This window comes from Podarcis erhardii, assembly GCF_964252035.2.
Source record: "Podarcis erhardii genome assembly, chromosome: 3".
NCBI lineage: Eukaryota > Metazoa > Chordata > Lepidosauria > Squamata > Lacertidae > Podarcis > Podarcis erhardii.
Window position 1 is genome coordinate 118,989,560 of NC_138507.1, and position 27,878 is coordinate 119,017,437.

Genomic DNA, 27,878 nt, shown 5'->3' on the forward strand with positions numbered 1-27,878 from the left:
AGTACTGTGTCCAGTTCTGGGCACCACAGTTCAAGAAGGACACGGACAAACTGGAACGTGTCCAGAGGAGGGCAACCAAAATGGTCAAAGGCCTGGAAACGATGCCTTATGAAGAACGGCTAAGGGAGCTGGGCATGTTTAGCCTGGAGAAGAGGAGGTTAAGGGGTGATATGATAGCCATGTTCAAATATATAAAAGGATGTCACATAGAGGAGGAAGAAAGGTTGTTTTCTGCTGCTCCAGAGAAGCGGACACGGAGCAATGGTTCCAAACTACAAGAAAGAAGATTCCACCTAAACATTAGGAAGAACTTCCTGACAGTAAGAGCTGTTCGACAGTGGAATTTGCTGCCAAGGTGTGTGGTGGAGTCTCCTTCTTTGGAGGTCTTTAAGCAGAGTCAGGAGTGCTCTGATGGTGTTTCCTGCTTGGCAGGGGGTTGGACTCGATGGCCCTTGTGGTCTCTTCCAACTCTATGATTCTATGATTCTATGATTCTAAATGATCATCATCATCATCTATTTTTTAGTATTTTTAATATTTTTAATATTTTATATTAAGATTCCTTTATTTTGAATTTAGGAGGACACACATAGGAAGAGGACAGTTGGAGGTCCGAGGGACCTGCAAGGAACGCAGGGAAGGAAGGATCTCTCTGGGTGGGATACGGGGAGAAGAGGGGGTCACGCAGGGGAGAAGTGGGGGAGCCTGCCTTTCTATGTGTTGACGAATGATATGATATATATGATACAAATGTCATAAACAGTATTTTTAGTTTATATCCCCCCCTTTCTCTTTTCTATACAATTGTATTTTGTAACGGTTGTTTAATATTTTTCCTTTTATTTCTCTTTTTTGGTTTCCCCACTGTATGAATTCTTTGATGGCAAGTGAGATGGGAGCTTCTTCGGAAGCTCTTTCCACATTCCAAGCACTGATAGGGTTTCTCCCCTGTATGAATTCTGCGATGGCAAGTGAGATGGGAGCTATTAGTGAAGCTCTTTCCACATTCCAAGCACTGATAGGGTTTCTCCCCTGTATGAGTTTTTTGATGCAAAGTGAGCTGCGTCCACTCCCGGAAGTTCTTTCCACATTCAAAGCACTGATAGGGTTTCTCTCCTGTATGTATTCTTTGATGGGAAGTGAGATTCACCTTCTGACTGAAGCTCTTTCCACATTCCAAGCAGTGAAAGGGTTTCTCCCCTGTATGAATTCTTTGATGGGAAGTGAGATTCACCTTCTGACTGAAGCTCTTTCCACATTCCAAGCAGTGATACGGTTTCTGCCCTCTATGAACTCTTTGATGGGAAATGAGAGTGTCCTTCCGCCTGAAGCTCTTCCCGCATTCGAAGCACTGATAGGGTTTCTCCCCTGTATGAGTTCTTTCATGCAAAGTGAGTTTGGCCCCCTCCCCGAAGCTCTTCCCGCATTCGAAGCACTGATAGGGTTTTTCTCCTGTATGAATTCTTTGATGGCAAGTGAGACTGTACCTGCGAATAAAGCTCTTCCCACATTCCAGGCAATGATAGGGTTTCTCCCCTGTATGAATTCTTCGATGGGAAGTGAGATGTGCACTTTGACTAAAGCTTTTTCCACATTCCAAGCACTGATAGGGTTTCTCCCCAGTATGAATTCTGTGATGCAAAGTGAGCTTGGCCGTTTGACTGAAGTTCATTCCACATTCCAAGCACTGATAGGGTTTCTCCCCGGTATGAATTCTGCGATGGGAAGTGAGATGGGAGCTATTAGTGAAACTCTTTCCACATTCCAAGCAGTAATAGGGTTTCTCCCCTGTATGAATTCTTTGATGGGAAGTGAGATTTGTGCTTTGATTAAAGCTCTTCCCACATTCCAAGCACTGATAGGGTTTCTCCCTACTCTGTGCTCTTTCATGTGAAGTAAGGCTATCCCTCTGAACGAAGCTCTTTCTTTGACGGGAGGTGGACTGCGAGCTCTGACGGATGTTCTCTCCACACTCTGAATATTTATATGACTTCTCCACTATGTGGATTCTGTTGTGCTCCCCCTTGTTCTTCCCTTCCAGTTCATCACTATCTGCAATGAAGAGAGAAGCGAATTAGAGCCTCAAGAAGAAATGGAGCTCCAGATCATTGAACAAAGTTAATGAATGCTTGTGATAGAGGAAGAACTAAAAATAGTTAGATGTGGGGCCTTTCTATAGTTTTCACTGCCTTTGTTGGCTGGTATTTACTGACATATTGCTTGGCTTTTATCTGGAATGGATCTTGTTCTGGCTCAATCCTGGAATCCACTCCATCTCCAAGGTCAGTCATCTCTTTGGTCAATCAAATGCAAACAGAAGCAAAAACAACAAGCCTGACAGAATTTGCATCAACTTCCCTAAAAACTCTGAAGCCGGCATTTAAGAAGGCCTGGGTGGTTCAGAGAATCCTGGTCACTGTTTTATTTATTTATTTTTAAATGATATTTATTCAAAGTTTCATCAGTACATAGAAAAACCCCACCCCTAATCCGAAAAAGAAAAAGAGAGAAAAAAAAGAAAAAATACAAATCTCAGATTACAGCTTTTCATTTGCTTAATTCTTAAACCTCCTCACACCTCCCTTTTTGTATTCTAGTTTAATTCATTATTTCAGCAAATTCTTCCCATATTTCTCAATTTTAATTTAAATAATTAATCTTCACAATCTATCTTATTTGTTAATCAACATAACCTTTCCATCTTTTAATATAATCTGTTATTCAATTTACCTTAATCTCTTTAACCTTATCTTATCTTAAAAATCTTAAAATTTCAAAATCACATCACATTCATACATTTCTCCTTAAAATCATTTCTACTAAAGCCAATTTAGTTCCTTTCCAGCATAGTCCCTCAAATTTCATTAATATTACACTAATTCCAAAATTAACAAAAGAATTTCCCTTCATATCTCTAATTTTCATCCAACGTCCCTTCTTCCTGGTTTCGGGTCATGTCAGTCCTTTCTGTCCATTACATAGTCCATCAATCTGGTGTTCTAATGTCCGAGGCCCTTAAATCTCTTCTAGGCCCCTTCTGCAAAAATTTTTGTTCTTGTTTGTGCTTACGTACTTCTTTGTCTATTGTTGGCTTCTGGGGGAGTGGGTCTCCGGAGGGTTCTATCCAGTGATGGTTTCCATTTTCTTTTTTTATATATATATATAAATATTTATTAAGGTTTTTTTTTTATAAAAGAAATGCACAGATAATAAACAACATTGGTTAAATCATAACATAATTTCATAACTTCTTTGGACTTCCTCATGTCTTCTGCTCCCACTTACATCGTTGGAAAGTTTTTCAAGCAAATTATCAACTTATTTGCAATCTTATATCCAATCATTTAAATATAATCTAATAATTCTCCAAAAGGTTTATGTTTTCCTTAATCTGACTTATCATCAAATTCCAGTCTAATTTAGTGGTGGCCAGTTATTTATGATCAAGCATCCTTCTTAACATTCAACCAAATTACAATATTTTTGTAAATAAGTCTTAAATTTCTTCCAATCTTCTTCAATCCTTTCTTCTTCCAGGTCTCGGATTCTGCCAGTCATCTCCGCCAGTTGCATATAGTCTATCAGCTGCATCTGCCACTCTTCCAGTGTGGGTAGATCTTGAGTTTTCCATTTCTTGGCGATGAGTATCCTTGCTGCCGTTGTTGCATACATAAAAAATGTTCGGTCCTTCTTTAACACCTTCTGGCCGACAATACCCAGGAGGAAGGCCTCTGGTTTCTTAGTGAAGGTATACTTAAATACCTTTTTCAACTCATTATATATCATTTCCCAGAAGGCCTTCACTTTAGGGCAAGTCCACCAGAGGTGAAAGAATGTTCCTTCATTTCCTTTACATTTCCAACACTTATTATCAGACGAATGGTATATTTTGGCAAGTTTAACTGGGGTCATGTACCATCTGTATATCATTTTCATTACATTTTCCTTCAAAGCATTACATGCAGTGAAGTTCAGCCCAATGGTCCACAACCTTTCCCAGTCCTCAAACATAATGTTATGCCCAATGTCCTGTGCCCACTTTATCATAACCGATTTAACCATTTCGTCTTGTGTGTTCCATTTTAACAGCAAGTTATACATTCTTGATAATACCTTAGTCTTTGGTTCTAACAATTCTGTTTCCAACTTTGATTTCTCCACCTGGAACCCTAATTTTTTGTCATTTTTAAAAACTTCTTTAATCTGGGCGTAATGTAACCAGTCTCGCACTTTATCCTTCATTTTCTCCAAACTCTGCAAGTTCCAATTGTCTTCATCTTTTTCTAATATTTCCCAATATTTTGGCCATTTGGCCTCCATATTGGGTCTTTTTCGGGCCTATTAAATCATATTCACTGGCCACAGCATTCATAAAGTCCAATTTTTCATTCATCAAGCTCATTTTCTCGTGCAGCTGCTCCAGCAAAGCATTAGTCATGCCAAGGGCAGACACCAAACCTTCCTGCCAACACATTTCTGTTCAAGGACAAGGTCAAACGGCTGGTCCCACGATCCAAATCTCACATCTGTGGAGTCTCCAAGTAAGCTGCGACAGCAAACTGACAGGCTCCCTCTAGGGGACACAATTTCTATTTGTATCCATTTTTAAAATATATCCAACAAAGGAAATTACTTTCGATTTCAAGTCCTTTCAGTTTCAAATACTTTGTTTCTTTAAAGAGCAAAAATGCAGAAAGTAGCATTGAAGTTAATTTGTTTCTCTTTTCTTTTTCTTTTTTGGCTATCTGTCAAAGTACTCCACTTTCAATCAATGGACGTCTCAAACAGTTTCTGTCCCGAAACCCCGTCCCCAGGTTTGGGACAGTGGAAACTTAAATTCCTTTTCTCTCTTCCTGCAGGATTAAACAGTCAAATCCCCCCCCCTTTCTCCTGCTTCCAAGGGGGTTTTGTTGGTTATGGATGCAGGAAATTTCCAACTTTAAAAGAACTTTTCAGGCTATTAGGTTGCAAGATCTTTGTTTCAATCTATATACAAGAACAGGAGGCGTGCTTCCTGTTTACACCTTCCCGCTTCGTGCCTAAGTCATAAATTTTGCAGATTTCTTAATCCGATTCTCCGTTTTTACTCACGGGTACTTGATTTAGAGTCCAAATGTCATCAGGAAAAAGTAGCGTTCTCCGGCGATGGCTGTGCGGCTTCCCTCCATGGAAATAGCGATCGGTTCGCAGCACCGCGCTGCTCACCCCACTTCACTCCGGAGCCCCGAAAATGGGTTTCCTCGTGAGTAGGGGAGGCGCTCTTGGTGCTCTGCTGAAACCCACGTTCCCAGGCTTCTCCGCCTGGGATTTCTAGCGGGCCCCCGCCTTCGCCGCGGCGGGAAGACCCAATTTCCACAGAGCCCGTTCCTCCGGTCGGAGGAACTCCACCATTCGCCGATGGCACTAACCCGGAAGTCTCTCCAGAGAATCCTGGTCACTGTTTTAAAAGGCATGACTAGACGAAGAACATTCACAGAGGAAACAGTTGACATCCCTCCATTCTGGGTTCACGGTGGGAGATGTTAGAATCCCAGATGCTGTTGGTCTCCAGCCAAAGAGTTGAAGTTCATCACATACTGGTATGTATGGAACGTCCACACCTTGTCTGTGAAACAAACAGCAACATCTTCACCTGAACACTGACCGTCAGCTGTTGCCTCAATCTGGTTGGTCTAAATTTAAATTTATAAGTAAATCGCTTTCCTCTCTTTGAACCCCCCTCCCATGTCCATGAGGAGACCAACTCTGTATTGTTTCATTAGCAACAGAAGAGGAAAAGTGACTATAACTCAGTTCAAACCAATTCATGAACCCAGAACTAATACACCGACCACTAACGATGAACCGTATGTTAAAGATAATCCTGCAAAATTATTCTGCTATTTTTGATATGCAAATGGCATGCGAAGACTTAGTCTACATATTTGTATCATTTATTAGTCCTATGTTCCTTGTTTTTAAAAGCAAATAAAAAGTTATTCCAAAAGGAAAAAGACAACACACAGAGGCCCCATCTGCATTCAAACTGCAAAGCGGGATCAGTGAGTTGTCTGACATTGGCAGGGCATTCAGATCACAGAACTGGTTTTAGACCTTTTGAGCTGCGGTGGCTGGGGAGCTGTGACCTATTCCTAGCTCAAATTGCCTGCAGATGACCAAGGAGCAGGCAGGCAGGTGGGGGAGCCCAAAAAGGTGCTCCCCCTTCTCCATCTTCATCTGCCTGCCTGCCTCCCCCCACCCCCTAGCTGAGCAAGCCCCTATACCTCTCTGGCTCCATCCATCCAGGTCCCCATCTCCACTCTCCTGGAACTCACCACATCTCTCGGAGGTCCCTGGGAGGGAATGCTCAGTGGTTGAGAGGAGGGATGCAGGAGACAACCTGACCAGGTCAACCATCCATCTTCCCCCTTCCATCCTCACTAGCTTTGAAGGATCTGTGTCTTTTATCCTTCCTGAGGAGTCAAGGAGCCAAAAGAAGCTGCAGGGTCCTGGGAGAGAGGAAGAAGCAAAGGCAGCCTCAGAGGCCCTGCAGGGATTTTCTGGCTGGAGGGGAAGCCTCCCAATATGTTGGGGGCCCCACCCACAGCAAAACCCCTCCTTTATCTCATTTCTGGCCAGAGAGCTTTCCCTCCTCACCCTCCATCCATCCATGTCCCCATCTCCACTCTCTTGGAACTCACCAGATTTCTCGGAGGTCCCTGGGAGGGAATGCTCAGAAATTGTGGGGAGCGATGCAGGAGACAACCTGACCAGGTCAACCGTTCATATCTTCCTGTGACGTTAACATATAAGAATAATAGTAATAAAATTTTATTTATACCCCCCTCCCCAGCCAAGACCGGGCTCAGGGAGGCTAACAACCAATAATAAAAAGTTGATTAAAATACAATTTAAAAGATTCAGATACATTAAAACATTAGGATGCAGTCTCTTCATAGGAGGAGAAAGGAAAGAGAAAGGGGGAGGGAATCAAACTGATTCTAAGCCAAAGGCCAGGTGGATCAACTCTGTCTTACAGGCCCTGCGGAAAGGAATCAGATCCCGCAGGGCCCTGGTCTCATGAGGCAGAGCGTGCCACCAGGTCGGAGCCAGTGTTCAAAAGGCCCTGGCTCTGGTTGAAGCTAATCTAACTTCCTTAGGGCCCGGGCCCGGAATCCAAGGCAGACCTACAAGAAATTGAATACAGATTTCCAAAGAATAGCAAGGAGACAAGAAGGCCTTATTAAACAAGCAATGAAAAGAAATAGAGGAAAACAATAGAATGGGAAAAACCAAGATCTGTTCAATAAAATTGGAGATATGAAAGATCGTACAAAGATTACCATAATAAAGGACAAAAGTGAAAGGACCTAACAGAAGCGGTAGACATCAAGAAGAGGTGGCAAGAATACACAGAGGAATAATACCAGAAAGAAGTCTCATACACCCCAGGTAGTGTGGTTGCTGACCTTGAGCCAGACTTCCTGGAGAATGAAGTCAAATGGGCCTTAGAAAGCACTGCAAATAACAAGGCCAGTGGAAGTGATGGTATTCCAGCTGAACTATTTAAACTTTTAAAAGATGATGCTGTTAAGGTGCTACACTCAATATGCCAGCAAGTTTGGAAAACTCAGCAGTGGCCTGAGGATTGGAGAAAATCAGTCTACATCCCAATCCCAAAGAAGGGCAGTGCCAAAGAATGCTCCAACTACTGCACAATTGCGCTCATTTCGCACGCTAGCAAGGTTATGCTTAAAATTCTACAAGGCAGGCTTGAGCAGTATGTGGACTGAAAACTCCCAGAAGTGCAAGCCGGATTTTGAAGGGGCAGAGGAACCAGAGACCAAATTGCAAACATGCGCTGGGAAAGGAGTACGACAAGGCTGTATATTGTCTCCCTGTTTATTTAACTTATATGCAGAATTCATCATGCGAAAGGCTGGGCTGGATGAATCCCAAGCCGGAATTAAGATTGCCGGAAGAAATATCACAACCTTGATGGCAGAAAGTGAGGAGGAATTAAAGAACCTTTTAATGAGGGTGAAAGATGGTGAAAATACGGTCTGAAGCTCAACATCAAAAAAACGAAGATCATGGCCACTGGGCCCATCATCTCCTGGCAAATAGAAGGGGAAGAAATGGAGGCAGTGAGACAATTTACTTTCTTGGGCTCCCTGATCACTGCAGATGGTGACAGCAGTCACGAAATTAAAAGACGCCTGCTTCTTGGGAGAAAAGCAATGACAAACCTAGACAGCATCTTAAAAAGCAGAGACATCACCTTGCCAACAAAGGTCCATATAGTTAAAGCTATGGTTTTCCCAGTAGTGATGTATGGAAGTGAGAGCTGGACCATAAAGAAGGCTGATCATCGAAGAATTGATGCTTTTGAATTCTGGTGCTGGAGGAGATTCTTGAGAGTCCCATGGACTGCAAGAAGATCAAACCTCTCCATTCTGAAGGAAATCAGCCCTGAGTGCTCACTGGAAGGACAGATCCTGAAGCTGAGGCTCCAATACTGTACTTTGGCCACCTCAGGAGAAGACTCCCTGGAGAAGATCCTGATGTTGGGAAAGATGGAGGGCACAAGGAGAAGGGGCGACAGAGGAAGAGATGGTGGGACAGTGTTCTCGAAGCTACCAGCATGAGTCTGACCAAACTGAGGGTGGAAATAAACACCACCTAACAGGCTGGGTCCAGTATCACCAAATAAATGAGGTCTTCAAAGCTGACAAGAAAAAGGGTTTTGCAATTTCAGTATTGGATAAAGAATTATTACAAAACAAAACAAAACAAAAGTAGTTTCTAAAATGTATGGAACCTTATCGGAGTGGGGGGATGTGAATGAACAGGTAAAGGCGGTAATGATCAAATGGGATATGGATTTAGGTAAACCTATTCAATTAACATCATGGGAAAAATTATGGAAGGAGAGTTGGAATTTTACGGCTTGTGAGGCAATAATAGAAAATTTGATAAAGATGTTTTATAGATGGTATTTAACACCAACCAAGATATGTAAAATGTATAAAAGAAAATCAAAATTATGTTGGAGGTGTAACCAAGTAGAGGGGACACTTCTGCATATGTGGTGTCTATGTGATAAAATCAAGGGCTTCTGGGATACGGTGTATGAAGAACTAAAGAAACATTTGAACAAAAATTTGCCCCCCAAACAGAAGCCTTTTTATTGGGAATATTGGATGCAGATATACCAAAAGAAAATAAGGAAGCATTTCTTTACGCCACAGTGGCAGTGAGAACATTAATTGCCAAAAATTGGAAAAAAAGAAATAATTCCAACAAATTAAAGCTCTTTTTGGAGGAGGGTCCATGGCACTCGGGGAGACACCATAAATTTTGTAACTACTCCAGGTCAATGCTATCTTTCCCCTTAATTCTTCATGAAGTTTCCTAAAACCGGTTATACCATATGCCTTATACCATTTTCTAAAATTCTATGATTATTCCTGCTGTGTTTTATTTAATGGAAATTGAGACTAGTTTCCTAGGTGAAACTTTTTAGATTCACCAACTGAATGAAGCTCTTTCTACATTCCAAGCACTGATATGGTTTCTGACCTGTATGAAGCTTTTTCCAAACACTCCCCTGTATGAAGTATCTCATGGGAATTGTGGGTGGAGCTACGAAGGAAGCTTTCCACATTTCAAGCACTAATTCTTCCCCCCGTTAGTTCTGGGAGCTCTGACTCAAGTTCTCTCCACACTCTGAATATTTATATGGGTTCTCCATTGTGTGCAAATAAATACTTGTGACAGAGGAAGAAGGGAAGGGAGTTACTGCCTTTTTTGGCTAGTACTAGCTAACCGGAGATTTATGGGAACCGGAGATTCAAAAAGCCTGGCTCTTTCCAGGGATGGATTTAATTTGGCTCAGTCATGGAATCCGCTCCAGCTCCAAGCTCAGTCATTTCTTTGCTCAACCAAAAACAGAGAGATGCAGAAAGGGAAAGAGAAAATTGACAGGATGTACCTCCACGTCCCTAAGATCTCTGAAGCCCACACTGAAGAAGGCCTGGGCAGCTCAGACCAGCCTCATCATGGTTTGAAAAGTCAGGACTGGTGGAAAAATATTCCCAGACAGAACAGGAGATACATCTCCTATTGAGAGTTTTCCATTCCAGGAGAGTTGTGGGTGTGTTAACATCTCAGATGCTGTAGGTGGTGCTATTGGGCTCCCTAAAAATAGGGGAGGTTTGTCCTTCAGAGATCTGTATGGAATTTCAAAACTGATCTTATGATCCAGCAGGGAGCCTTACCAGAGAGGCCACGATCCCACGATTCTCCTCCTTGAATTCCTTCTGCAGAGTTCTCTGGTCAGGATCCAGGAAAGCCCAGTCCTCCTCTGTGAAAGAAACAGCTACATGCTCAAAGCACACTGGACCCTAAGAGAAAAAGGGAGAAGAAAGATGATTGTCTGCACATTGCTCTGTTCATTTCTGTAACAATTTTCTTGTGTATTTAAATGATGGGTATTAATCTTTGTGTAAGTGGGGCAATTCCATAACATAATAATTTTATTATCTATATGGCACTCATTTTCAAGTAAATCTTTGCAAGCATTCCCATTTTCCAGATGGAAAGACCTCCACTCTCTTCATCTGGTGGGGTGGACCCTCCCAATGCCCTCAAGCCAACTTCAAGGGGCACCAGGAGGGGGAGGGGAGGGAATGTTGGTTGGTTGGCACCCATCTGTCTTAGGAGACCATGGAAGAGTGTGTCTTTGGGAGTGAGATCTGGGGGAGAGACATGTGTTGTTGCATCTGGGACAGAGGAAGGGGTCCGGTTGTGCTGCTGCAGATGCAGAAGGGCTTTTCTTCTCCCTGTGCTCCCCCCATGTGCAAATGTTGCCGTCTGGCTGCAGCCTCTGTTCACATATGTGACTTTTCCCTCCATCTGAAGGGGGTTTATTTTCCTGACCCAAAGTCCCCTCCCCCAAAAGGAAGGCAGCATCTGGATCCCAGGGAAGAACAGGGCAGCAGACCTCCTGCGAAGTGGCCCCTCCCTGGCTTGGCAGAGGACAAGGGAGGACCCTCTGCTCCCTGACTTGGGGGTCTCTCCCCACCATGCATGATCTGAACAGGGACCCCCATGCCCCCTCCCTGCACCCCTGGGACCCCCTTCTCCCCACTGCAAAATCAGGGGGAAGAGAGAGGTGACTCACCGGATTCCAGGAGGGGCACCAAGGAAGCTTTTGCAAAGGAGAGGGAAGAAAGCAGGAAGGGACGGGGAGGGAGGGGCTTCTGCTCTGGAGGACCTTGCCCCCTCCCCGTCACTTCCCGTCCTCTCTAGGAATCCAGCTCTGCTCCATTTAACCCTTACAAAGCCTAGCGCGCCCCTCCCTCTCCCTGCCTTCAGTTTTCCTGCTTCTGCGCCTGCGCTCTAGCGACTGCCCCCCTTCCCTCCCTCTTTCTCCCTCTGGGTCAAGGACTCTGCCCCAAGGAGCCCACATCCAAGCCGACTAACTGCAAGGGAGACGGGGGGGGGTCCCTTGGCTCTCCCCCAACATAGAGGCTCCTGGATCCCAAGGAAAGGCTGGGAGGGAGAAGAGGCGAAGGGCTGCCTAGTGGCGGGAGGTGCCTTGGGCTCAGAAATGGCTCCCTCAAGACACCCCTCCAAAAAACACCCTCCAGCTCAGCGGGGGGGGGGTAGATGGAGGGGGGGCTTCCCAGCCGGGAGACCCCTCCCCTCCCGAAAATCATGCCCCCCCCCCGGTCAAGTGGATTTTTCTGCTTCTGCAGCCGCTTTTCACCCCAGGAAAAGAGACAGAGGAGGAAGTGTCCCAGGCGAGGAATGAAACGCACACGCGACCCGGGGGGGGGGCAGTGTGGAAGCCCAGGAGGGGGGGCGCGGGTTCAAAGCAGTTCCAGTTCAAAGCAAGAGGGACCCCTGCCATCCTTTCCCTGCGTTTCCTGCCAGAAAACCAGTTTCTACTGGGCTCCCAGAACCACATGGAGGCAGGAGACCCCATTTCCCACCCCAGAGCAGGGCTGGACCAATCAGAAGCCTCTCCATTGGACAGCTGGCCAATCCCCTTTCAGATTCCCCTGGGCCGCCTCCTCTCCTTCGCTGGTTTCCTGAGGGAGTTTTCCCCCTGAGTTTCCCTCATGGCTGCTCCCCCTCCCAGCTTATCCTTCATTTCTCCTTCCTTCTCTTCCTGTTCCTCGTTCCCCTCATTGTTTGGGGGCAGCTGGATTTCCCCCCCCCCCCCAGGTCCAGGGAGGCCGTTTAGGAGCCCACGGAGGCGGCAGGGCCAGGAGAAGGCGTTTCCCGCCCTTTTCCAAAAATAGGCGGGAACGCCATTTTGTTTGTTCCGGGGGCCCCAGCCGCTCCCACAGACGCCATTGGCTCCCCTGTGGGCCTCGGGGGTCCCACGCTCTCGGGGTCTCTCCTCCCGGATCAAGGAGGGCGGCACCTTTGGTCCTCAGCCGCCTTCCTGCTATGATGGCTTGGCCTCCGCAGGGGAGCCTCTCTCCTCGCCATGTTGGCCCCACGGAGGAGGCCTCTCTGTTGGGAGACACCAGGCAAGCGGCCTTGGGGGATCCGCCAGGTTCTACAAAGGGGGCCAGGAGGGAAAGCCCCTCTCTGTCTCGGAGGCCCAAGAAGGAGGAGAATAACAGTAGTAGTAGTAGTACTAAGGGCTTCATCCCCCTCAAAGGTGGAGGGTTCCCTGAGGGGAGTTTGACCCCCGGAGCAGCATCCTTGGTCACCCCAAGAGTCAGCGCTAGAAGAAGGGCTCCACCTGCAGGCCTAGGGGAAAGGGGGCTCTTGCCTAGACGAGGCTGGAGACTCCCCTTCTGGCCCCTCGGGGTCCCAGGAGCCCTTTCTGGATGGTCCTCACTTGCCCCCCAAATGGGCCAAGACATCTGTTCCTTCCCCTCAGGCAGTAGTTGAACAGGAGAAGCCGCTCCCACTCCTGATCCCTGTGGGTCTCAGGAGGCAGTGGGGGGACTCTAGGGAACTGGCTGAACTGGGGTCCTCCCAGTCCAGCCCAGACAAGAAAGAGAGGGGGCTCTCAGAAGAGGAAGCCATTGCGGAGAAGATCTGGACTTGGCTGTTCTCTGCTGAGGGTCTCCTGCCTTTCTTCCAAGGCTTCCTGGGGGTGCCCCACCCTGAATCCCCTGCAGGGCCCTGGGGAGCAAGTAGAGCCTGCCTCAGTTTCCTTCCCCAAGGCTTTGGGGGAACCTTGGGGTGCGGAAGGAGGAACCCCAAATGGAGCTCAGACTCCTGGCAAGTGGGGAAAGGAACATGATATGGCACTTTACAGATGAGTCTCAATACAGTACGATAATCTTTATTGTCATTGTCCCATACAGAACGAAATTGAAAAAATGTACATCAGACATTCAAAAACCAACAAGCCTGCTATCCCAACCTGGTCAGCCCCCTAAAAACTCTGATACCCCATAATTAAATACAATATACTCTCATAGAGACTACCTTACACTGCATCTAAAACCAAAATCACATTTGGATAGAAACTGTTTCTCAGGTGGCTAGTCCTAGTCTTTATAACCCTGTACCTTCTTCCAGAAGGCAGAAGCTGAAAGAGATCATTTCCGGGGTGCGCACTATCCGGCACTATCTCTGCAGCTTTTTTATGTAGCACCAACTGCAAATGCCTGCAGGGCCATGAGTAGTATGCATGAAAACATCAATGCTAAATTGAGCAGATACCCTGAGGCAGCGCAGATTATCGTGGGAGACTTCACTCACACAGATGTGAGGGCAGTACTCCCAAAATCCCATCAGCACATTGAATGCGCAATAAGGGGAGAAAATACTCTTGACAAGGTGTATACGAACATCAGCCGGGAATATGAGGCGCACCTCAGTGATTTATGTGTCCCTGCTTCTGACACCAGTGTACACACCCCTCAGGAAACAAGGCCAGCTACAAACACGGATGGTTACTCTGTGGCCTGAGGGAGCCTCTCAGCAGTTGCAGGACTGTTTCCAGGAGACCGATTGGAATATGTTTGACCATCAAGATCTAGAAACTTCTACATCAACGGTCCTGGATTATATTAGATTCGGCACAGGAAATGCACCAGGGAAAGGTATGTTAAGTTGTATCCGAATAGGAAGCCCTGGATGATGGGAGAGGTTAGGAGATTCTTGAAGGCCAGAAACTATGCTTTTAGAACTGGGGACCGGGTACCATATGCTATAGAAAGAGCGAACTTGAAGAGGGGTATCAGGAAAGCAAAAGTGGGTAAGGAACTGTAACGGGAAAATCCGAGGGCTCTCTTGGACAAATGAAGACACCGACCAGGGCAAATCAGAGCAAAACGGCAGCCAGTAGGCTCGGTCTTTATTAGGGAAAAGACTGTCGCGACAGGGCTCCCACCGTCCACGAGGTGAAGCAAGATGGAAGCCCCGAACAAAGGATGACCCCAACCTTTATTAGTTGCTAATCCCCCAAACTACACCCCCAGAATTACATCATATTTACATCACGATTACATTAGAATTAGGAGGAGTCGAGGAGGGGTTTCACAGGTAATCCGAGTGTCCTGACACCTGGCCAGAGCTTCCTCTCCCCTCCCCACATGAGTCACTCTGAAAAACAAAGGAGAAGGGCGAAGTTTCCTGCCCCCTGAGGGGAATCCGGTCAGTGTCCTTTGTGAGGGTCCGTGCGGAATACACTAAGATATGCAAGTTATTGAATCCCTGACAGCCCTGTGTCTAAGCCCATCACGAGGGCTATCAAGGTTGTCCTGTCAGCGGAAAAAGGTCGCAGAGTACGTGACTGCTCGGTCAAGGGATTATGGCCACTCCGTCCCAAGTCACCCCCCTTTGATAGTCCTTGTAACGTGCAGTGGAATAAAAGTGGTCCGATGAAAATCCGACATACGGCTGATTTTTGGTGAATATAAAACGGCGAAAGACTTTGAAGTTCAAACCAGCTCCAAGTTCAGGAAACAATGTAGCAAGGTCTTGATTGGATCAGTCATGGTTGACTGAACTCGGAAACATTGTATCAGTGAGCTGTCAAACAGGGACATGGCGAATGCCGGCTGCAGTACCAGCGCAGCCGCCACCAGGGGCGCTGTTCGGCAACGATGATTGGCTGAGGCGGCCGCTGTTTGACCTAGAGTTCAGGCGCCCGGTCTACTCACAGTAAAATGGGGCGAAGCGGAGCGCTTATGGCGAACGGTTGTCAGTCTTGCGCTTCCTTATTTACGGAAGGCTTTTAGGAGATGACCCTCTAAAGGGACATCTCTCAGGTCAGGGAGGGGAGATGCGTGTATGTGTGTGTGGTGCTTGTGTGGTACACGTGTAGATGGGGGGGGGGTGATTTCCGGTGACAGGAACCATATCATATCTTGTCTGCCAGTAGGACTTGACCCTTACCAGTTTGCGTACAAGGCAAAGAGATCCACGGAGGATGCTGTGGCAATGGCTTTACATCCTGTCCTGACTCATTTGGAGAAGAAAGGGAACTACGTGAGATTGTTATTTGTAGACTTCAGTTCTGCATTTAATACTATTCTTCCGCATAGATTGGTGCCCAAACTATTAGACCTGGGATTTCCACCATGTTTGTGCAGGTGGATATTAAATTTTCTATCAAACCGTTCCCAATGGGTCCAGATGGGTTCCCATGTCTCTGCGGATCTCATCATGAATATGGGGATGCCACAGGAGTGCATGTTGAGACCACTTTTATATACGCTCTATACAGCTGACTGGGCCCCCCCCCCCCAACTCCAGTAATAAGATCATTAAGTTTGCATATGATACATGGCCACTAGTCCCATCACCTGGCAAATAGAAAGGGAAGAAATGGAGGCAGTGAGACAATTTACTTTCTTGGGCTCCACAATCACTGCAGATGGTGACAGCAGTCACGAAATTAAAAGACGCCTGTTTCTTGGGAGAAAAGCAATGACAAACCTAGACAGCATCTTAAAAAGCAGAGACCTCACCTTGCCAACAAAGGTCTGTATAGTTCCCAGTAGTGATGTATGGAAGTGAGAGCTGGACCATAAAGAAGGCTGATCGCCAAAGAATTGATGCTTTTGAATTCTGGTGCTGGAGGAGACACTTGAGAGTCCCATGGACTGCAAGAAGATCAAACCTCTCCATTCTGAAGGAAATCAGCCCTGAGTGCTCACTGGAAGGACAGATCCTGAAGCTGAGGCTCCAAGACTTTGGCCACCTCATGAGAAGAGAAGACTCCCTGGAAAAAACCCTGATGTTGGGAAAGATGGAGGGCACAAGGAAAAGGGGACGACAGAGGATGAGATGGTTGGATAGTGTTCTTGAAGCTACCAGCATGAGTTTTACCAAACTGCGGGAGGCAGTGGAAGACAGAAGGACCTGGCATGCTCCGGTCCAGGGGGTCACAAAGAGGCGGACACGACTAAACGACTAAACAACATGATACAACAGTGGTTGGTTTAATCACGGCTGGAGAGGGGGAATCGGCCTATAGAAAGGATGTTGAGCAGTTGGGGGAGTGGTGCAGGAAAAACTTACTCTTTAGCTTAAAGAAAACAAAAGAGATTATTGTGGATTTAGGAAATGTAAATTGAATATTCAGCCACTCCTTATTGAGGGGAAGTGTGTGAAACATAGCACATGGAATCGCCTCCAAGGTCCAGGGACTGATCCACCCTGGCTTCCACCTCAGAGGTCCCTTCAGAAGGAGAAGGGGTCCCAGGTCTCCATGGGGGAAAGCGTTCCTGAGGCCTGCGTTCGAGGCCAATGCTTTCGCCTTTCAGGCTCCAGCCCACCTTCTCTCTGGTGTTTTTGTGAGCTGTAGAGATGGGATCACATGCAGACATTCCCAAGTTTAATAAGGATCCCTTGAAAAAGCTGAGAAACCTTTAGTCGAAAGTTCTTTTGCCAATGAACTTTGCCTCTGCGTGATTTAAGGAGAACCAGATGCATCCACTCCAAAGAAGCTTCTGCAGCTCTGCTCTCCATGCAGACATGGATCACCTTGGGACTGAAGACACAGAAAAAGAGACGGAGGGGAATGTGTGGGTCATAAGCTGTGAGTCGTTGGAAAGGAGTCGCTGGGAGAGGCAGAAGGTTGTGTTGAGCAGGCGAGGGAAGAACAGGAGGGGACAGAAAGAGCCCCAGGGAAAGACGAATTTGGGCTGAGCTGGTGTGGGAATGAGCGGCAGAGAAAAATGTACAGCCAACAAAAGAGGATGCAAAGCAACTCCTGAAACGGTGAACAAGGCAAGCTATGATCTCGTTTGAGGAAAAGGAATTAAGATGCCTTCTTCCCCATCCCCAGTGGATTGAAATGTCCAAAGATTAGGGAAAGAAGAAAGAAGAGGAAACAGGATTGGATGAACATTATAAGAGACCAAAATTTTCCATTGTGACTTGGCTGAGATTTGTTGGAACAGTTTTTAAAAGGCTTTATAGAAACTGGACCTAGAAACTGGAGAAATACTAATTTGGATTATTAGACGATCCTTATGAGAGTCATATTGCACTGTCTGAGTTGATTAAGATTTGAAAGCTGGGCTGGGGGGGGGGAATGAAGGGAAAGTGTCATCTTGGTGAAGAGGATAAGAAGAGTTTGGATTTGATATCCCGCTTTATCACTATCCAAAGGAGTCTCAAAGCGGCTAACATTCTCCTTTCCCTTCCTCCCCCACAACAGACACTCTGTGAGGTGAGTGGGGCTGAGAGACTTCAAAGGAGTGTGACTAGCCCAAGGTCACCCAGCAGCTGCATGTGGAGGAGCGGAGACGCGAACCCGGTTCTCCAGATTATGAATCTATCGCTCTTAAGCACTACACCACTGTATACGAAATACAGCTGGGTTTATTCTGGATTGCAAATTATGAATAATTGTTGCTACAGATGATTTTCAGACGGAGATGGGAGTTTCCTTTTCGGTGCCTGCCCTGTGGAACACCCTCCCAGTAGATGTCAAAGGAAAAAACAACTACCAGTCTTTAAGAAGACATCTGAAGGCAGCCTTGTTTAGGGAAGCTTTTAATATTTGATGGATTACTGTATTTTAATATTTTGTTGGAAGATGCCCAGAGTGACTGGGGAAAACCAGCCAGATGGGAAGCGTATCAATAAATGATCATCATCATCATCTATTTTTTAGTATTTTTAATATTTTATATTAAGATTCCTTTATTTTGAATTTAGGACACACATAGGAAGAGGACAGTTGGAGGTCCGAGGGACCTGCAAGGAATGCAGGGAAGGAAGGATCTCTCTGGGTGGGATACGGGGAGAAGAGGGGGTCACGCAGGGGAGAAGTGGGGGAGCCTGCCTTTCTATGTGTTGACGAATGATATGATATATATGATACAAATGTCATAAACAGTATTTTTAGTTTATATCCCCCCTTTCTCTTTTCTATACAATTGTATTTTGTAAGGGTTGTTTAATATTTTTTCTTTTATTTCTCTTTTTTGGTTTCCCCACTGTATGAATTCTTTGATGGCAAGTGAGATGGGAGCTCCTTCGGAAGCTCTTTCCACATTCCAAGCACTGATAGGGTTTCTCCCCTGTATGAATTCTGCGATGGCAAGTGAGATGGGAGCTATTAGTGAAGCTCTTTCCACATTCTAAGCCCTGATAGGGTTTCTCCCCTGTATGAATTTTGTGATGCAAAGTGAGATGGGCCCTCTGACTGAAGTTCTTTCCACATTCCAAGCACTAATAGGGTTTCTCCCCTGTATGAATTCTGCGATGGGAAGTGAAATTCACCATCTTACTGAAGCTCTTTCCACATTCCAAGCAGTGATAGGGTTTCTCCCCTGTATGAGTTTTTTGATGCAAAGTGAGCTGCGTCCACTCCCGGAAGTTCTTTCCACATTCAAAGCAATGATAGGGTTTCTCTCCTGTATGTATTCTTTGATGCGAAGTGAGACTATGCCTCTGACTGAAGCTCTTTCCACACTGCAAGCACTGATAGGGTTTCTCCCCTGTATGGATTCTTTGATGGGAAGTGAGATTCACCTTCTGACTGAAGCTCTTTCCACATTCCAAGCAGTGAAAGGGTTTCTCCCCTGTATGAATTCTTTGATGGAAAGTGAGATGCACCTTCTGACTGAAGCTCTTTGCACATTCCAAGCAGTGATACGGTTTCTGCCCTCTATGAACTCTTTGATGGGAAATGAGAGTGTCCTTCCGCCTGAAGCTCTTCCCGCATTCGAAGCACTGATAGGGTTTCTCCCCTGTATGAGTTCTTTCATGCAAAGTGAGTTTGGCCCCCTCCCCGAAGCTCTTCCCGCATTCGAAGCACTGATAGGGTTTTTCTCCTGTATGAATTCTTTGATGGCAAGTGAGACTGTACCTGCGAATAAAGCTCTTCCCACATTCCAGGCAATGATAAGGTTTCTCCCCTGTATGAATTCTTCGATGGGAAGTGAGATGTGCACTTTGACTAAAGCTCTTTCCACATTCCAAGCACTGATAGGGTTTCTCCCCAGTATGAATTCTGTGATGCAAAGTGAGCTTGGCCGTTTGACTGAAGTTCATTCCACATTCCAAGCAGTGATATGGTTTCTCCCCGGTATGAATTCTGCGATGGGAAGTGAGATGGGAGCTATTAGTGAAACTCTTTCCACATTCCAAGCAGTAATAGGGTTTCTCCCCTGTATGAATTCTTTGATGGGAAGTGAGATTTGTGCTTTGATTAAAGCTCTTCCCACATTCCAAGCACTGATAGGGTTTCTCCCTACTCTGTGCTCTTTCATGTGAAGTAAGGCTATCCCTCTGAACGAAGCTCTTTCTTTGACGGGAGGTGGACTGCGAGCTCTGACGGATGTTCTCTCCACACTCTGAATATTTATATGACTTCTCCACTATGTGGATTCTGTTGTGCTCCCCCTTGTTCTTCCCTTCCAGTTCATCACCATCTGCAATGAAGAGAGAAGCGAATTAGAGCCTCAAGAAGAAATGGAGCTCCAGATCATTGAACAAAGTTAATGAATGCTTGTGATAGAGGAAGAACTAAAAATAGTTAGATGTGGGGCCTTTCTATAGTTTTCACTGCCTTTGTTGGCTGGTATTTACTGACATATTGCTTGGCTTTTATCTGGAATGGATCTTGTTCTGGCTCAATCCTGGAATCCACTCCATCTCCAAGGTCAGTCATCTCTTTGGTCAATCAAATGCAAACAGAAGCAAAAACAACAAGCCTGACAGAATTTGCATCAACTTCCCTAAAAACTCTGAAGCCGGCATTTAAGAAGGCCTGGGTGGTTCAGAGAATACTGGTCACTGTTTTATTTATTTATTTTTAAATGATATTTATTCAAAGTTTCATCAGTACATAGAAAAACCCCAACCCTAATCCGAAAAAGAAAAAGAGAGAAAAAAAAGAAAAAATACAAATCTCAGATTATAGCTTTTCATTTGCTTAATTCTTAAACCTCCTCACACCTCCCTTTTTGTATTCTAGTTTAATTCATTATTTCAGCAAATTCTTCCCATATTTCTCAATTTTAATTTAAATAATTAATCTTCACAATCTATCTTATTTGTTAATCAACATAACCTTTTCATCTTTTAATATAATCTGTTATTCAATTTACCTTAATCTCTTTAACCTTATCTTATCTTAAAAATCTTAAAATTTCAAAATCACATCACATTCATACATTTCTCCTTAAAATCATTTCTACTAAAGCCAATTTAGTTCCTTTCCAGCATAGTCCCTCAAATTTCATTAATATTACACTAATTCCAAAATTAACAAAAGAATTTCCCTTCATATCTCTAATTTTCATCCAACGTCCCTTCTTCCTGGTTTCGGGTCATGTCAGTCCTTTCTGTCCATTACATAGTCCATCAATCTGGTGTTCTAATGTCCGAGGCCCTTAAATCTCTTCTAGGCCCCTTCTGCAATTTTTTTTGTTCTTGTTTGTGCTTACACACTTCTTTGTCTATTGTTGGTTTCTGGGGGAGTGGGTCTCCGGAGGGTTCCATCCAGTGATGGTTTCCATTTTCCTTCATCAAATTGTCCCCTTCCCCCCAGTCCCACTCCCCGTCTTCATCTTTGTAGTCCAAAAAGTATTTATGCAGAAGATAACTGTTCACCTGTTTCATAGTCCCACTAGAGTTAAAAGCTTCCTTGACTTCAAATACTTCCCAGCACTCTCCAAGTTCAATCTTCCAACGCAGTAACTTTTGTTCCTGCAGGACTTTGGATCTTTCCATTTGTGTTGTTTGAGAAATAACTACTGCCTCTTCCTTCTCCATCTGCCCTTGGACTTGCCTTGTCAAACCAGATCCCTGAGTTGATCGCTGTATAGCTTCTTTATCCTTATTCCCTATTAAATCATATTCACTGGCCACAGCATTCATAAAGTCCAATTTTTCATTCATCAAGCTCATTTTCTCGTGCAGCTGCTCCAGCAAAGCATTAGTCATGCCAAGGGCAGACACCAAACCTTCCTGCCAACACATTTCTGTTCAAGGACAAGGTCAAACGGCTGGTCCCACGATCCAAATCTCTCATCTGTTGAGTCTCCAAGTAAGCTGCGACAGCAAACTGACAGGCTCCCTCTAGGGGACACAATTTCTATTTGTATCCATTTTTAAAATATATCCAACAAAGGAAATTACTTTCGATTTCAAGTCCTTTCAGTTTCAAATACTTTGTTTCTTTAAAGAGCAAAAATGCAGAAAGTAGCATTGAAGTTAATTTGTTTCTCTTTTCTTTTTCTTTTTTGGCTATCTGTCAAAGTACTCCACTTTCAATCAATGGACGTCTCAAACAGTTTCTGTCCCGACACCCCGTCCCCAGGTTTGGGACAGTGGAAACTTAAATTCCTTTTCTCTCTTCCTGCAGGATTAAACAGTCAAATCCCCCCCCCCTTTTCTCCTGCTTCCAAGGGGGTTTTGTTGGTTATGGATGCAGGAAAATTCCAACTTTAAAAGAACTTTTCAGGCTATTAGGTTGCAAGATCTTTGTTTCAATCTATATACAAGAACAGGAGGCGGGCTTCCTGTTTACACCTTCCCGCTTCGTGCCTAAGTCATAAATTTTGCAGATTTCTTAATCCGATTCTCCGTTTTTACTCACGGGTACTTGACTTAGAGTCCAAATGTCATCAGGAAAAAGTAGCGCTCTCCGGCGATGGCTGTGCGGCTTCCCTCCATGGAAATAGCGATCGGTTCGCAGCACCGCGCTGCTCACCCCACTTCACTCCGGAGCCCCGAAAATGGGCTTCCTCGTGAGTAGGGGAGGTGCTCTTGGTGCTCTGCTGAACCCCACGTTCCCAGGCTTCTCCGCCTGGGATTTCTAGCGGGCCCCCGCCTTCGCCGCGGCGGGAAGACCCAATTTCCACAGAGCCCGTTCCTCCGGTCGGAGGAACTCCGCCATTCGCCGATGGCACTAACCCGGAAGTCTCTCCAGAGAATCCTGGTCACTGTTTTAAAAGGCATGACTAGACGAAGAACATTCACAGAGGAAACAGTTGACATCCCTCCATTCTGGGTTCACGGTGGGAGATGTTAGAATCCCAGATGCTGTTGGTCTCCAGCCAAAGAGTTGAAGTTCATCACATACTGGTATGTATGGAACGTCCACACCTTGTCTGTGAAACAAACAGCAACATCTTCACCTGAACACTCCCCGTCAGCTGTTGCCTCAATCTGGTTGGTCTAAATTTAAATTTATAAGTAAATCGCTTTCCTCTCTTTGAACCCCCCTCCCATGTCCATGAGGAGACCAACTCTGTATTGTTTCATTAGCAACAGAAGAGGAAAAGTGACTATAACTCAGTTCAAACCAATTCATGAACCCAGAACTAATACACCGACCACTAACGATGAACCGTATGTTAAAGATAATCCTGCAAAATTACTCTGCTATTTTTGATATGCAAATGGCATGCGAAGACTTAGTCTACATATTTGTATCATTTATTAGTCCTATGTTCCTTGTTTTTAAAAGCAAATAAAAAGTTATTCCAAAAGGAAAAAGACAACACACAGAGGCCCCATCTGCATTTAAACTGCAAAGCGGGATCAGTGAGTTGTCTGACATTGGCAGGGCATTCAGATCACAGAACTGGTTTTAGACCTTTTGAGCTGCGGTGGCTGGGGAGCTGTGACCTATTCCTAGCTCAAATTGCCTGCAGATGACCAAGGAGCAGGCAGGCAGGTGGGGGAGCCCAAAAAGGTGCTCCCCCTTCTCCATCTTCATCTGCCTGCCTGCCTCCCCCCACCCCCTAGCTGAGCAAGCCCCTATACCTCTCTGGCTCCATCCATCCAGGTCCCCATCTCCACTCTCCTGGAACTCACCAGATCTCTCGGAGGTCCCTGGGAGGGAATGCTCAGTGGTTGAGAGGAGGGATGCAGGAGACAACCTGACCAGGTCAACCATCCATCTTCCCCCTTCCATCCTCACTAGCTTTGAAGGATCTGTGTCTTTTATCCTTCCTGAGGAGTCAAGGAGCCAAAAGAAGCTGCAGGGTCCTGGGAGAGAGGAAGAAGCAAAGGCAGCCTCAGAGGCCCTGCAGGGATTTTCTGGCTGGAGGGGAAGCCTCCCAATATGTTGGGGGCCCCACCCACAGCAAAACCCCTGCTTTATCTCATTTCTGGCCAGAGAGCTTTCCCTCCTCACCCTCCATCCATCCATGTCCCCATCTCCACTCTCCTGGAACTCACCAGATTTCTCGGAGGTCCCTGGGAGGGAATGCTCAGAAATTGTGGGGAGCGATGCAGGAGACAACCTGACCAGGTCAACCGTTCATATCTTCCTGTGACGTTAACATATAATAATAATAGTAATAAAATTTTATTTATACCTCCCTCCCCAGCCAAGACCGGGCTCAGGGAGGCTAACAACCAATAATAAAAAGTTGATTAAAATACAATTTAAAAGATTCAGATACATTAAAACATTAGGATGCAGTCTCTTCATAGGAGGAGAAAGGAAAGAGAAAGGGGGAGGGAATCAAACTGATTCTAAGCCAAAGGCCAGGTGGATCAACTCTGTCTTACAGGCCCTGCGGAAAGGAATCAGATCCCGCAGGGCCCTGGTCTCATGAGGCAGAGCGTGCCACCAGGTCGGAGCCAGTGTTCAAAAGGCCCTGGCTCTGGTTGAAGCTAATCTAACTTCCTTAGGGCCCGGGACCGGAATCCAAGGCAGACCTACAAGAAATTGAATACAGATTTCCAAAGAATAGCAAGGAGACAAGAAGGCCTTATTAAACAAGCAATGAAAAGAAATAGAGGAAAACAATAGAATGGGAAAAAGCAAGATCTGTTCAATAAAATTGGAGATATGAAAGATTGTACAAAGATTACCATAATAAAGGACAAAAGTGAAAGGACCTAACAGAAGCAGTAGACATCAAGAAGAGGTGGCAAGAATACACAGAGGAATAATACCAGAAAGAAGTCTCATACACCCCAGGTAGTGTGGTTGCTGACCTTGAGCCAGACTTCCTGGAGAATGAAGTCAAATGGGCCTTAGAAAGCACTGCAAATAACAAGGCCAGTGGAAGTGATGGTATTCCACCTGAACTATTTAAACTTTTAAAAGATGATGCTGTTAAGGTGCTACACTCAATATGCCAGCAAGTTTGGAAAACTCAGCAGTGGCCTGAGGATTGGAGAAAATCAGTCTACATCCCAATCCCAAAGAAGGGCAGTGCCAAAGAATGCTCCAACTACTGCACAATTGCGCTCATTTCGCACGCTAGCAAGGTTATGCTTAAAATTCTACAAGGCAGGCTTGAGCAGTATGTGGACTGAAAACTCCCAGAAGTGCAAGCCGGATTTTGAAGGGGCAGAGGAACCAGAGACCAAATTGCAAACATGCGCTGGATTATGGAGAAAGCTAGAGAGTTCCAGAAAAACATCTACTTCTGCTTCATTGACTTCGCAAAAGCATTTGATTGTGTCAACCACAGCAAACTATGGCAAGTTCTTAAAGAGATGGGAGTGCCTGATCATCTCATCTGTCCCCTGAGAAATCTCTATGTGGGACAAGAAGCTACAGTTAGAACTGGATATGGAAGTATTGATTAGTTTAAAATTGGGAAAGGAGTACGACAAGGCTGTATATTGTCTCCCTGTTTATTTAACTTATATGCAGAATTCATCATGCGAAAGGCTGGGCGGGATGAATCCCAAGCCAGAATTAAGATTGCCGGAAGAAATATCACAACCTTGATGGCAGAAAGTGAGGAGGAATTAAAGAACCTTTTAATGAGGGTGAAAGAGGAGAGTGCAAAATATGGTCTGAAGCTCAACATCAAAAAAAGGAAGATCATGGCCACTGGGCCCATCACCTCCTGGCGAATAGAAGGGGAAGAAATGGAGGCAGTGAGACAATTTACTTTCTTGGGCTCCCTGATCACTGCAGATGGTGACAGCAGTCACGAAATTAAAAGACGTCTGCTTCTTGGGAGAAAAGCAATGACAAACCTAGACAGCATCTTAAAAAGCAGAGACATCACCTTGCCATCAAAGGTCCGTATAGTTAAAGCTATGGTTTTCCCAGTAGTGATGTATGTAAGTGAGAGCTGGACCATAAAGAAGGCTGATCGTCGAAGAATTGATGCTTTTGAATTCTGGTGCTGGATGTGACTCTTGAGAGTCCCATGGACTGCAAGATCAAACCTCTCCATTCTGAAGGAAATCAGCCCTGAGTGCTCACTTGAAGGACAGCTCCTGAAGCTGAGGCTCCAATACTGTACTTTGGCCACCTCAGGAGAAGACTCCCTGGAGAAGACCCTGATGTTGGGAAAGATGGAGGGCCCAAGGAGAAGGGGCGACAGAGGACGAGATGGTGGGACAGTGTTCTCGAAGCTACCAGCATGAGTCTGACCAAACTGAGGGTGGAAATAAACACCACCTAACAGGCTGGGTCCAGTATCACCAAATAAATGAGGTCTTCAAAGCTGACAAGAAAAAGGGTTTTGCAATTTCAGTATTGGATAAAGAATTATTACAAAACAAAATAAAACAAAAGTAGTTTCTAAAATGTATGGAACCTTATCGGAGTGGGGGGATGTGAATGAACAGGTAAAGGCGGTAATGATCAAATGGGATATGGATTTAGGTAAACCTATTCAATTAACATCATGGGGAAAATTATGGAAGGAGAGTTGGAATTTTATGGCTTCTGAAATAATTCCAACAAAAAAAGCTCTTTTTGGAGGAGGGTCCATGGCACTCGGGGAGAGACCATAGATTTTGTAACTACTCCAGGTCAATGCTATCTTTCCCCTTAATTCTTCATGAAGTTTCCTAAAACCAGTTATACCATATGCCTTATACCATTTTCTAAAATTCTATCATTATCCCTGCTGTGTTTTATTTAATGGAAATTGAGACTGGTTTCCTAGGTGAAACTTTTTCCACATTCTAAACAGTCCCCTGCAGGAAATATTTCATGGAAAATTAGATTCACCAACTGAATGAAGCTCTTTCTACATTCCAAGCACTGATATGGTTTCTGACCTGTATGAAGCTTTTTCCAAACACTCCCCTGTATGAAGTATCTCATGGGAATTGTGGGTGGAGCTGCGAAGGAAGCTTTCCACATTTCAAGCACTAATTCTTCCCCCCGTTAGTTCTGGGAGCTCTGACTCAAGTTCTCTCTTCACTCTGAATATTTATATGGGTTCTCCATTGTGTGGATTATCTTGTTGTCTCCTTTCTTCTTGTTGTCTCCCGTCTGGCTGCAGCCTCTGTTCACATATGTGACTTTTCCCTCCATCTGAAGGGGGTTTATTTTCCTGACCCAAAGTCCCCTCCCCCAAAAGGAAGGCAGAATCTGGATCCCAGGGAAGAACAGGGCAGCAAGTGGCCCCTCCCTGGCTTGGCAGAGGACAAGGGAGGACCCTCTGCTCCCTGACTTGGGGGTCTCTCCCCACCATGCATGATCTGAACAGGGACCCCCATGCCCCCTCCCTGCACCCCTGGGACCCCCTTCTCCCCACTGCAAAATCAGGGGGAAGAGAGAGGTGACTCACCGGATTCCAGGAGGGGCACCAAGGAAGCTTTTGCAAAGGAGAGGGAAGAAAGCAGGAAGGGACGGGGAGGGAGGGGCTTCTGCTCTGGAGGACCTTGCCCCCTCCCCTGTCACTTCCCGTCCTCTCTAGGAAGCCAGCTCTGCTCCATTTAACCCTTACAAAGCCTAGCGCGCCCCTCCCTCTCCCTGCCTTCAGTTTTCCTGCTTCTGCGCCTGCGCTCTAGCGGCTGCCCACCTTCCCTCCCTCTTTCTCCCTCTGGGTCAAGGACTCTGCCCCAAAGAGCCCACATCCAAGCCGACTAACTGCAAGGGAGACTGGGGGGGTGCGTCCATTGGCTCTCCCCCAACATAGAGGCTCCTGGATCCCAAGGAAAGGCTGGGAGGGAGAAGAGGCGAAGGGCTGCCTAGTGGCGGGAGGTGCCTTGGGCTCAGTAATGGCTCCCTCAAGACACCCCTCCAAAAAACACCCTCCTGCTCATCGGGGGGAGGATGGGGGGCTTCCCAGCCGGGAGACCCCTCCCCCCAAAAAATATTCCCCGCGCTCAAGTGTCTTTTTCTGCTGCAGCCGCTTTTCACCCCAGGAAAAGAGACGGCGGAGGAAGTGTCCCAGGCGAGGAATGAAACACACCTGCGACCCGGGGGGGGGGGCAAGTGGGGGGCGCATGTTGCTCAGGGGTGTGGCCCCTCCCTCTGGGACTCTTCCCAGTTCAAAGAAAAAGAGGGACCCCAGCCATCCTTTCCCTGCGTTTCCTGCCAGAAAACCAGTTTCTACTGGGCTCCCAGAACCACATGGAGGCAGGAGACCCCATTTCCCACCCCAGAGCAGGGCTGGACCAATCAGAAGCCTCTCCATTGGACAGCTGGCCAATCCCCTTTCAGATTCCCCTGGGCCTCCTCCTCTCCTTCGCTGGTTTCCTGAGGGAGTTTCCCCCCTGAGTTTCCCTCA

General features: G+C 45.9%; 1 protein-coding gene across 10 annotated transcripts; it reads right to left on the reverse strand.

Moving 5' to 3' along the window:
• Positions 1 to 518: 518 nt before the first annotated feature.
• LOC309337838 (uncharacterized protein) lies at positions 519 to 27,878 on the reverse strand. 10 transcript variants are annotated; one of them, XM_081854756.1, is made up of 5 exons: positions 11,165 to 11,785; positions 10,260 to 10,385; positions 6,681 to 6,772; positions 6,315 to 6,488; positions 519 to 2,052 (listed from the first exon to the last, which is right to left on the reverse strand). In XM_081854756.1, exons 4-5 carry the CDS (start codon positions 6,412 to 6,414, stop codon positions 797 to 799), a joined length of 1,356 nt encoding a protein of 451 aa, XP_081710882.1. In that variant the 5' UTR covers positions 6,415 to 6,488; positions 6,681 to 6,772; positions 10,260 to 10,385; positions 11,165 to 11,785; the 3' UTR covers positions 519 to 796. The 10 variants fall into 10 exon arrangements, 7 of the variants coding, with proteins under 7 accessions (XP_081710882.1, XP_081710881.1, XP_081710880.1 ...); XM_081854755.1 differs by lacking the exons at positions 6,681 to 6,772; positions 10,260 to 10,385; positions 11,165 to 11,785 and adding exons at positions 23,248 to 23,421; positions 26,934 to 27,878; XM_081854754.1 differs by lacking the exons at positions 6,681 to 6,772; positions 10,260 to 10,385; positions 11,165 to 11,785 and adding exons at positions 23,248 to 23,421; positions 23,614 to 23,727.

Bases quoted from the DNA above. Each gene is read 5' to 3' on its own strand.
- LOC309337838 (XM_081854752.1), bottom strand. From the start codon at position 23,584: ATGGATGGATGGAGGGTGAGGAGGGAAAGCTCTCTGGCCAGAAATGAG. The intron at 6,489-23,247 runs GTGAGTTCCAGG...CCTCTCTCCCAG, and splicing joins AGGGACCTCCGAGAGATCTG to GACCCTGCAGCTTCTTTTGG. The intron at 2,053-6,314 runs GTGAGTTCCAGG...TCTTCATTGCAG, and splicing joins AGGGACCTCCGAGAGATGTG to ATAGTGATGAACTGGAAGGG.